Source organism: Pollachius pollachius (genome assembly GCF_949987615.1).
Source record: "Pollachius pollachius genome assembly, chromosome: 11".
NCBI lineage: Eukaryota > Metazoa > Chordata > Actinopteri > Gadiformes > Gadidae > Pollachius > Pollachius pollachius.
The window spans coordinates 9341829-9354328 of NC_136944.1; the positions used below are offsets into that span (position 1 = coordinate 9341829).

Below are 12500 nucleotides of genomic sequence, written 5' to 3' on the forward strand. Positions count from 1 at the left end.
ATGATGCTGACCGTGTTGTGTGTGTGTGTGTGTGTGTGTGTGTGTTTCCTGATCAGGCCAAGGACAGCGATGATGACGAAGAGGTGGTTCAGGTGGACAGGGACCACTTCATGGATGAGTTCTTTGAACAGGTAAGGACGCACATGCACACAAATACACACAAAAACATATGAACAAGAATGGAGACACGGAAACAATAAACAAGAGATTACGACCACGCCCCGACAGCCCTGAGTCGCTCCAAGATTGACTTTATTAGCCGACTTTTAGATAAATTGGGGTAAATCAATATACTCGTTTACAGTTTCCTAACAAAATACTCCTCAGTAGGTGTGTAGTGGATACATCTCTCTGTGATGTGTCCCAGTTGTTTTCGTTTGGATTCTGGTGTCCCTCGCATTAAACAAGTCACAATGCACTTCAATCGCTTTCGGTTTCAGCCGGCTTGTCAGCAGTGTAACTTCACATGTCGTGACGTTTCATCAGTCAGTACATTGAAAGTCAGGCCGTTATCTCACCAAGCGTATGAGGCTCACTTCACATCGTGCACTGGCCCTGATGGAGCTGAGCATTTGTCCACCGATGCAGAGAGATAGACTATGTACACATACCCCGTGTCTACAATGGCTGCCGTGTTTTTGGGGTTCAGCTTTGCCTCCCTCTTTGCGAGACGTTAGTAACGACACGCAGACATGCAAGTGAATGCGTGTGGTATGTGAAACCACATGCTCAGGACCGCAAGCTGTCATCCTTCCATGCGGATGACGACACCGCATGCAAGCGGTGTCGTCCTCAAAACATCGAGACCAGAAAACAAAGAGGAAAACCGGGCTGTCCGAACTCAACAACGGCGGTAACGGTTCGAAGTTTTGCTCTCCTGGTAATTCAACTGGAGGCGAAAGTACCCAGCCCCTGAGCGCGTAATGTCGAGATGTCCCCAGAGCCAGGCCATTAGGGGCCCGCCCCCACTGGAGGCAGAGGGACGGAGTGTCAGCACCCCAGGGGGGCGGGGCCACGCTTTACACTCCCCGAGTGTTGTCCCGAGCAGCAGTGGAGCTGGCTGCCTCTGTGGTGGAAGCTCAAAGCCGCTTCATCTTTTATGAAGCTACAGTTTCAGTCCTAAGTGCTACTTGTGTGCTACCACTGTTAATATTATGCTATGATGGAGTCGTGGGCTAAATGAAGGCTGAGGGCAAGACCTCTGATAGAGTTACAGGAAAACAAGAGTACAAAGAATGCCATCTTGACAAAACTGCCAAGTTGTAAGGGTCCCAAATGTCTCTTTAACATGTATTAATACTATTAAAGTAATTACTTTATTTTTCATAGAGCTTTTATATTCCGGGCAGATTTTGTTGACCATGAGGGGCTGTTTTGCTATCTGCTGATCCACAGCAATATTATTAAAGAAGGATGTTCATAGAGGGTACGAGGAATTCTGCCAAAAACACCCTAGACTCTATATGGTTGCTTAAAGGGAATGTGAAAGCATCTTATTTTTTTTAGATGATAATATGTCCATCTGATTTTCAACAGTGGTATTTGCCATTTTGTCACTAAAACAACGCCATAATTCAGAGAAGATGAAACGGCTATTTTTCTTGAAGAATTATAGCACAATGCCACACACGGTGCATTTTATACAACAGTGCCCATTACAACACTCATACCCATCCACATATACAGGCTTAAAAAAAAGTATTATCACCAAGTTGGTGTGACTTGTTACCTTGGGAACAACCTGTCCCCCTTCTTCTGCAAACGATCAGCCAACAACACATATTTCATCTCATAGTGTTTGAATTCAAGCTGAAAAAGGGGGTTAACTTACACTATAACTGAAGGGCACTCTTTAAATCAACTTATTTTTTTTAAAAGATTTGTGCATGCATGTGAGGATGTGCATGGGTGTTTGTGTGCGTTTGTGCGTGGACAAACGCCATAGGATGACTCTGGTGTCACAATCCCCTGTGTGTTTGATGTGTGCTGTCTCCAGGTGGAGGAGATCAGAGGCTGCATAGAGAAGCTGTCGGAGGATGTAGAGCAGGTGAAGAAGCAGCACAGTGCCATCCTGGCCGCGCCCAACCCTGACGAGAGTAAGCCACGCACACACACACACACACACACACACACACACACACACACACACACACACACACACAGTCCCCTGTTGTGCACGCATACACAGACACCTGATGTTTATTCGCACACAGATGCCTGATGTGTATGCACACGCACACACACACACACACACACACACACACACACACACACACACACACACACACACACACACACACACCCCTGAGGTGCAGGCACACACAAACCACACACCTGTATATGTTCGTACACACCTGATGTTTATGCACACACAGATGTCAGATGTGCACACACACACATACACACGTGCATATTAATGCACACAAACACACGTGCGCATACACATACCCTCACATTCCCGCAGACACAGGCAAACACACACCCTTAGCACAAACGTCCTAACGCTAGCCTTATACCTTTTCACATTACCATAGGTAACTGCAGTTACACACTCAATTGCATCAATTTATCTCACTGAGGGAAACTAACAGACACTTCCCCGGTCATGTCCAGCCATGTTTTTTGTCTTGGAAGCATTAATTGCAATCCGATGAACAGGTAGTAGTGCCGTTTGTAAATAGCGATAATCGTTTGGGCAGCACTGGAAGCGAGTAGGTACACTTAAGAGCCCACCAAAATAAAAGACCTAATTTATAACAGCACCTCTCCTCTGCCAGGACATATCCCAAGGCGGGTGGTGTGTGTTCAGGAAGAAAGGAGAGAGTTCATTGTGACCCTGATGCATAGTGACTCAGCAAGTAACGACTCAGTAATGCTGACAGCACACTATAAAAAAAAACCACACCAACTAGTGGGTCATAAATTCTCCTGAGAATCAGAAGAGAGCCAATGGGCTGCCACCTGGGGAGGCTCTTTATGGACCCAAAAAACGGGAGAGCCATTAATCCAGAGTGAGTATAAAAGCCAGCGTGCCTTTTACACATGACAGTAGGACAACTGGCAGGGCACAACTAAAAGTTGAAACCAGCGATAAGGCTGGAAACGCACAGTGTCAAGCGTTTCAAGTTCAATGTGTGTTGCACTTCTACAAGCCTCAAGCAAATGAGTGAGAGGAAGGCACTAAAGATTATGTCATAGCTTTAAAACCTGGCCCGAACTAAAGGTACCGCTGTTACTTTAGGGAAAGCTAAAGTAAGATTAGCTAAAGTAAGTGTAGCTACCTCGAGTAACAAGTAAAAACCTCTGCATCTACGTCTTTGTGTCCTCGACTCACACATTGAAATGCACATTTAATCAAATTGCAGTCCCTTTAAGGGGGGAAGAAGAGGAGCTGTGCGTCTTCATCCGAATGATCTGTCGCCAAATGGCAGTTCTGACCTCACATAAGTGTACAGCGTCTGCGTAAAAAACGCGGTGACTAAACGCAGTGTCTAGTCACCGTGTTTCATAACTGTTGCCACTAATATACTCCCAGACGAACTGTCACGACGGCACCGCCTGCTAACTCAAGATATAAAAGTGTTGTTGAAAAAGGTATTTCAGACTTTAAACAAGCAAAACAGGCAGGCATTTCGTTGACACTTTTGTCCTTGTGAGTTGAAAAAAGTAGCGCATTCAATTGATAACAGGCCAGGGTTTAAAGCTATGATGTTTTGACAAGATAAGCATAATAAAGAAACTATTTTTATTAATTTGCATTGGGGCCTTGCGTGGTGCAGTGATGTAATTAATGCTTTAAACATTCAGATATTGGTTTTTGGTAGGTATTCAAATCTCAAATCCGTATTCGAATGCTTAGTTTACGTCAATGGATATATAGAATGTTAGGATATTCCGTCCGAATATCCCTGTGATAACCCAGTGTTAAAATCCAACAGTATTAATAAGGGCTTGAGATGTCCCTCAGTACAAGGACGTTCTACTTCAACACTAACGCTAGCCATCATTAAAATGTCAGGGCCAAACACGGGATGACAAATTATCCTTTTCTATTTTTGTATTTGAATATTAGAACACTAAACAACCGTCACCAACATAAGCGCCTGTGGGTTTCTCTTAGGGTGAATAGTGCTAGGCTTGCCGTGCTGTTTCATCAACCCTTTGTACAACGTTCAAACAACCTACTCAAAGAGCGATGTTTGGAAGTACTCCTACTTACAGGATGGCTTCGTCAACGTTTAGGCTAAAATGAGGTCGGAATGACCGCGGACTGATGAGTGAATCAGCTGGTGTCCATGCAGCAACCCTACGTGATATTGTAGTTTGGGCTTTTTGTATTATTAAAATAAGACTGGAAAAACTATTGGTTGATAAAATGGGGATTCTGCAGCAGTAGACTCCTTAGGCTCAGATTCAGGCAGGGAAAGATACACTCTTCATTCTTTAGAACATTAGTATATTATTTTCGAAGGCCTTACGAATATTCAAGGCTTTAAATTATGTATTTGGGCCAGGCCATAATGAGATAATAATGATTTACTTAGATCAACAATTTCAGCTGCATGTCAATGTTAAAAAAAAAACAAGACAGGAGATAAACCAAGCTTAATAGAGAATCCTCTGGGACGACAATTTATGTATATCCCGCACCCCTCCAAACACGCACACACACACACACACACGCACACACACACACACACACACCCACACACACACACACACACCCACACCCACACACACACACACACACCCACACCCACACACACACACACACACACACACACATTGGACACACACACACAAACACAAAACCTCAATAGGACCTTACAGACATCATTACACATAGCAGGTATAAAAGTGCACAGAAACATCTAAAAATATATTTAGATGTATATTTAAATGTGCTAAATATTTACATGACTTTGTATTCCATATTGTCCCATATATTGTGTCTGTTTGCTAAATGTTTGCATGATGCATTGGCATTTTAATTAAATTTTTTTGCATGTTAATGTTAACTGTTGCTATATTACGTTGTTAACGTTTTCTGTTATTATTTTGTAGTTGCATGACAATCACTTATTTGTTTTTTGCTTTTTTTGTCTTATGCTATTATCCTCTTGTGGTCCTTATCCATATTTCCTACTTCTTTCTTTCTTTCTTTCTTTTTTCTTTCTTTCTTTGTATCTCTATCCCTTTTTCATTTGTTATTTCATCTTATTTCTTTCTTTATATCCTTTAATATCCCTCTCTGTCTTTCTATTTTCCTTTATATCTATCTTTTTATATCCACCCCTTTCTTTCTAGTTTTCTTTCTATCTTTCTTTCAATATCCGTCTCTTTCTTTCTATCTTTCTTTCAATCGATCTTGTTTCTTCTTCTTTCTCCATTTCCTTCTTTCTCCTTTTCCTGTGTATGTAAATGTTGTGTTGTGGGTTCTGTCTGCATGCTGACACCGACCTCCTCACCCTCGGGAAGAGGCTTCCTGTGGGGTGCATGACCTCCGCATGACCCCTGCATGTCCTCTGCATGACCTCTGGTTAATCTCAACCGAGTAGGTTAACCCCTCGATGCAAGTGAGTCATACTGTGTGTTTCAATCAGATACATTGTGCTCCGACAACTAGGTATGAGATGGGAGCCAATGATATTAGACAAGATGATACTATTTCAGATGATATGAAGATATCAAACGATAATTCCTTTGCAACGTCATCGCAATGGTTAACATCTCTGTCTTAACACAATGCATTGAAAACGTATTTCCATTCACTTTATCATCCTTTCAACTGTTCTCCTGACCCTACATTCTGCATTTTGTTTTGTTTTCGTTAAGTATGTGTTTAAGCCCACTTGGCAACATTGCCGGTCTGTGTGTGATACAAAATGCATTCCATGTAGCTTCTTAAATAATGAATTGTGGGAAGTAAGTAAGAACTAACTGCCCGGCCCACCAACACACACTGTGAGCTGCAACCATTCATAAACCCTGCAGCCGAGTAGAGCAGATGGAAGTCCCTTTTCTTGGTCTTTTCCAAACCTATATCTCTAAATCTGTTATTTCTTTCTTGCCTCTTCTGTCTATTCAGAGGATTGTTTTCATTGAAATCTTATTCTTTATTGGATTTCCTCTGCAATCTTTATTTACTCACATTTTTCATTTATTATTTGTATCTGTTTTCTTTCACCTCAGTGTGGATTTTTCTTCTTTCTTCTCTGTTGTATTCTTTAAATAACAAGTTGGTTAGTCAATCGAAACTTATGTTGAGGCAGACGTTGATATTCATCCTTTCAAAGATATAAAGTACTGCTTACTTAAAAAGCATATAACCGCATTAACCATTTTATCAATCCCCAGATTAGATTTAATTAAATTAAACTGTGCACATCTTTGTGAGTGTTTGCGTGCTCTGCATGTGTGTGTGTCCCTCATGATAGGTGTTGTTCTTGTTGTCCTGTTTGTTGTCAGTGTGTGCGTGTGTGTGTGTGTTTGTGTGTATGTGTTTGTGTTGTGTCTAACTTGTGCTGTTGATGTGAGTCCACTGGCATCATCAGAGTAGAGCTAAGTAGAATCGATAGAAGGATTAAACACAAGGCTACCGGACACCGTTTAATATACTGGCTGCCGTTCAGCGTCGCATACATCAGACACGTGTAGGATATGTTACGTCTCCGGTTTCATGTGAGTCTCTCACTTTGGCGCTCAGGTTTGTAGGGTTTTCATCTGGGATCTAGTGGTCCTGCTATGTTGTGGCAGAACTTCTGGGGGGAGACGGCACAGGGCCTGGGCCGGAAACCAATGAACTGCAAGGGGCGGAGCTACGCCTTGTTTCCTGTTTCGTTACGGAGATAGACCACATAAGAAAACTGATTTGATTTGTGGTGATTTCAGAACTTTACAGACAACTGTACCGTTTACTACTGGCTGAGGTTGTGTTCACCTATATGTAATAGCAGATCCCCTCCTTCAGCAACATGATCGAGATAAATATGAATCTAATTGAAATGATTCACCACCAGATTCAACCAGATTTGGGCTTGTCTGCCGTAAGACTTGAGATTTTAATCTCAGGTCAGATTTTTTTGACAGTGCAGTGTCTCGTCTTTAAACAATGAGAAGTGTTAACCAAAGATAGGACATGCGATTTTAAATCATTAAGAATATAAGAATTATGTCATGGTCTGCTATTTTCTAATATGAGAGATTACTATTTCATATGTGTGCTGTGTTTGCAGCACAAACTCATTGACGTAATTTTTCCAAATGGTCCAACATCTCCCTAAATAAAGTGGAAACAGAGTTGATGTTGTAGGCCAGGGTTTTTTCGTAACGCGTAGCCTCTTTTTGAGAGAATTGCTGAATCTGATGGTTCCCATTTAATAGTCTGTCAGAGGACCAGGTAGTGGGTACTTTGTTTTATTTATGTATCCTGCTACTACTTTAGAGATTAAAAATAAAACAATGTCCTGCAAAGGGTGCAAAAATATTTAAGAAATCTATCTAGGATCTGGCGATAGAGAAATAAATAAAATGGAAAATAAATTAAGAAATTTCGCTACAGCCAGTTTGTTTCTGAAATATTAAAGAAAGGGTGAGAAATAAAAGTGAATAATTATTCAACTCCAGTTCAGTGAACGAAAGAGAGAGAGAAAGAGTGAGAGATGGTGAGAGAGAGGGATAAGGTGCTGGTTTTGGTGTCATTATTTAACAATTGAATGGAGAGAGAGAGAGAGAGAGAGAGAGAGAGAGAGAGAGAGAGAGAGAGAGAGAGAGAGAGAGAGAGAGAGAGAGAGAGAGGGAGAGAGAGAGAAGGTACAGACTTGGCACAGGTGGAGGTAGTGTAGTGTTTAGAGGTCAGTCCCACCGCAAGACGTTGTGTGAACGACTGGACACAGGACACCACATTGAATAATGTCAACATAATACACTGGTGAATTAATCCCCACTGCAAAAAGTAAAAAGCATCGTCCTTTTTGTACATTCGCTTTACCTTTCAAATGACACGCTCACTGACATCCATATCACTGTTGCACACATTGTCAAAGTTGACATGAAGGACTTCACATCCTTTGGAGCCAGAACAAATCAGGCTATCTGACAGCAAGTAGATTTCGGGAACAGTGATTCTATTTGATCAGGCAGACCGCCGCGCCGGGATTGGATGTGCGGCATTGGGGCCCCTCGAGATAAGATATCTCAATAGCCTTACCCCGCCCCATGCTCAGATGTTGCTGAACCTTTGCGGGCCTTTTACCTAAAATTAATATGGTTCGGTTCCTGGAGTCCTTCATTCATGGTTGGGGTCGAATATGGTTTCATGGGGTCCTATGTGTGTGTGTGTGTGTGTGTGTGTGTGTGTGTGTGTGTGTGTGTGTGTGTGTGTGTGCGTGTGCGTGTACGTGTGTATGGAGGTAACGGAGCGCAACACTTGGCAGACCGAGGAGACAGAGGTGAGGCAGGAAGAGGTGACAAAGGGAGTGAGTCAGGAGGACAATAAAAAGAGGGAGAGAGAGGGAGCGAGCGAGAGAGAGAGAGAGAGAGAGAGGGGGGGGTAGAAATGGTAAGAAAGCAGGAAGGGGGAAAAGGAGAAGGGGAGAGGGAGGTAGATAAGGTGAGGTGTGGGAGAGACACGAAGAGAGAGAGAGAGAAAGAGGATGAGATAGAAAGGAGAGAGAGAGAATGGACGGAGGAAGAGAGACTGAGAGACTGAGAGTAGGGAGAGAGAGAAAGGAGAAAAGAAGAGAGAGAAGGACAGAGGGAGAGAGAAGGGCAAGAGAAAGGAGAGAGAAAGAGAGAGGTGAAAGGCTGAGGCTGATTTCCAATAGCTGAATGGCACTGCAGCAGTCGTAAATCACGCCCACTACTGCAGCTGTGGCACACACAGACACAAACACACACACACACACACACACACACACACACATACACACACACACACACAGGCGTGCATGCACACGCACACACACTCAAACACACACACATCCACCTGAATGTATACAGATACGGGGGACCCGCTCTCACACACACACACGCACACAGACACACTTGTTAAACACACATAAACACACACACTCACACAGTGCTCCCTCCACTACATCCTCTAATACCAAGGACTACGTCTATCTCATCAGACTTTAATCAGATTAATATCTAATTTCTGACAAATTTAAAACAGTGTAAACTTTGTGTGTGTGTATTCTTTCACTTCCTTATTGTTTAAATCAATCTCACCTGGAGTAGGGGATCTGTAAGCACGTTATTTGCAAACACGATATGCAAAATATACGTTACGTATATCATTACGTTGCAAAAACGTTAGAAATCGTTAGAAGCTACATTTTTTGCATTGACATGACGGATCTATAAAAAGCAATACGCCACAAAATAGTTCTGATATTTCTTTAAATACCCCGCGCAGCGTGTGAACACAAAGGATTGTGGGTATTTTGGCTCATTGAGGATCCATCGATCCTGAAAAATCTCGGAACTCTCAAAAATAAAGGGTGCGAAAAGGGCGCGAATATCCGAGTGTCCTCAACATTTGAACAGTGCTTGTCGGAGTTCTATGACGTAGCGTCCTTAAAAAGGCGGCCTTTGAGCATGCTTCCTTTACGTTGGGAAACAGCCACAGTGTAACACAGATGAGGTGCACTTGACATTGAGGTTTATACCACAGTCTTTCGACACATTTGGTTTGGTAGCATTTTATGTATGTACTCTTTACTAACTTTCTACCCTGTGTCTTTTTATTTATCTCTCTCTCTCTCTCTCTCTCTCTCTCTCACCCTCTCTATATCTCTCTCTCTCTCTCTCTCTCTCAGAGACCAAGCAGGAGTTGGAGGACCTCACAGCTGACATCAAGAAGACAGCCAACAAAGTTCGCTCAAAATTAAAAGGTAGGTAGAGGGAGAGGGAGAGAGCGAGAGAGAGAGAGATGGTTGTACTTCCTGGCTGTCCCTTATGAAATAAATTATAGTCAGAGTGGTGAAGGCCATTGTTCTATGAAATACTACAGATGGAGTGTCGTGTGCACAGGGGGAACCTTGTGGTGGACATGACTCTGTCTCTTATAATGATATTATATATAATATATATAATATATTATATATAATATATATAATATATAATGATGATAAAACCCTCATCTCACCAATAAACATCAACATTTCCTCATGTGTCCGAGTTGGAAATAGCCATGCTACTTCTAGCTATAATGGCTATATCATCTGGGTGACTGGGTATCACAATTATAAAGGTAATCTAACAATAGAATAGTGGATTTCGTTATTTTCGGAGTAAGACTTGAGTCCATCACCGAACTTGAGATAGAGTTGGAAGATATTTGATTCTTGCTGATCCATAAAGTTCTATATTACCAAGGCTAAATCACATTAGTCTTTGTGACTTTGATTTATATACCACAACATAAAATCCGCCCGCTGGTGCAAACGTGCACACATGCTCACGCACTCATGCCCACACACCCGGATGCTTACACACAGACCTAGACAGTGGTCATGTGGGAGTTCGGGTTCTGGTTGAGAAACCCTGACTCCTCTTTATCACTCTCTATTGCTATCTATCACTCTATCTGTCTTTGTGTGCCTTTGTGACTCAGTCTGTGTGTGTGTCTCCCTCTCGCTCTCTCACTCTCTCTCGCTCTATCTCACACACCACGGGCAAACACAACACACACACACACAAACACACAAACACACACACACAGAATTATTCAGTGCAGCAATTCCTGTTCATGCTGAGAGAGTTCAAGGGCATCAGTGCTTTAATGCCAACTGCTAGGGGTGCACACACACACACACACACACACACACACACACACACACACACGTACACACACACACACACACGCACGCACACACACGTGCGAATACACTACCACATGCTCACAAACACACACCCACACACGTCCACACCTACACACACACGCACAGACACACACACACACACAAACACAATTACACACACAAAGCCCACACCCACACAAACACACACGCACACATCATACATACACACAAACACAGATGTACAAACGCCATTGGCACATACTTCCATAAATGTAGACACACACATCACCGAAAAACAAACCCACTAATAAGCAGATAATGTATCTCAACACACACCATGCTCATAAAGACACACACAGCTGGTGTGTGTGTGTGTGTGTGTGTGTGTTGCACTCCCAAAAGAACAAAGATATAGGTATGAACACAGACCATTCGACATTCAGACAGGATGATGAAAACACTCACACAAACGCAACAATCATGGCCGAGAGGAACAGTGATAATAGATAAACCTATAATTGGAATTCCTTCCAGGCCTGTGTGTTATGGTCCTCTGTAATGCACACACACACACAAACAAACACAAATACACAGACACACACTTCGGGAAAACAGCGGAAAACTCCATGGGCTTCAGCATGACTAATTATAATAGTATTCCTATATATATATATATAGCCAATTATAGCTGGCTGTTGTTTGATACAACATATATATATATACAATCTTTATGGAACAGTGGAACAACTAAGATGGAATTGGAGAGTAAGACCCATAGTGATACTCAGCAGAATCTTGCTCACTCACTCACATGTGAAGAATCTGCAGTTCTGATGGGACCTTCGCTGTTAAATTTGATTCCTTGATTGAACGACTATTCACATAATAGCGCCGCCGATCCCGTCAAACTAGGTAGATAGCTAGTTAGTCTGTCATAGAGAGAGAGAGACAGACAGACAGCTAGTTCAGGTAGAGGGTAGAGGGATAGAAACAGATCGACAGATTGAAAGAGGGCAAGCCGGGCAGATAGACAGCTGTCAATCCATCACAGAAAGAGAGAGAGAGAGAGAGAGAGAGAGAGAGAGAGAGAGAGATGGACAGATGGACAGCAGGCAGGTGAGTAAACAGACAGACAGGAAGGGAAGCAGGCAGACAGACCCACCGGCCAGCCGGTGGGTGAGACAATGCGTCAGGCTGCAGCCAGTGTTCCGAGCTCAGATCAATGTATCTCTCAAGCAGCCCTGATGCACTATTGATATTTACTGAGAAGCTAATGAAGCCTTGTTTAAGATGGCTGTGTACCGGGAACACCCCCCTAACCCCCACACAACCACACACACACAAACAAACACACTGCCCCACTATGCCCTTGTCATATAGCACACTCAAAGACACAAACCCATAACCCATAACACTCCCCCCCCACACACACACACACACATACACACACATTCGATCACACACACACACACACACACACTCACTCCGTCAGAGCTGGCTGATACTTGCTGAGTCATCATAGGATTCAGTGGAGAGCAGCTGGGCCCGAAGCCAGGAAGGCAACCGCGTCCCAGAGGAGCATGTCACTCGCAAGAGACACATACACACACATCCGCAAGCACACACAGCTCAGCACAGCGACACACAAACACACACAAACACATTGCTGTAACAGACACAACACACCGGAAAAGT

General features: G+C 43.0%; 1 protein-coding gene across 1 annotated transcript in view; it reads left to right on the forward strand.

The window, feature by feature from the left end:
- Nucleotides 1-12500, forward strand: part of stx1b (syntaxin 1B) — a gene marked incomplete at both ends in the record, with an annotated part of 49614 nt that overhangs the window by 27795 nt on the left and 9319 nt on the right. The window contains 3 exons of the mRNA XM_079746739.1: nucleotides 57-131; nucleotides 1997-2096; nucleotides 9822-9896. Of these exons, the coding sequence (XP_079602865.1) occupies nucleotides 57-131; nucleotides 1997-2096; nucleotides 9822-9896 (250 nt within the window). The remainder of the gene's footprint in view (nucleotides 1-56; nucleotides 132-1996; nucleotides 2097-9821; nucleotides 9897-12500) is intronic.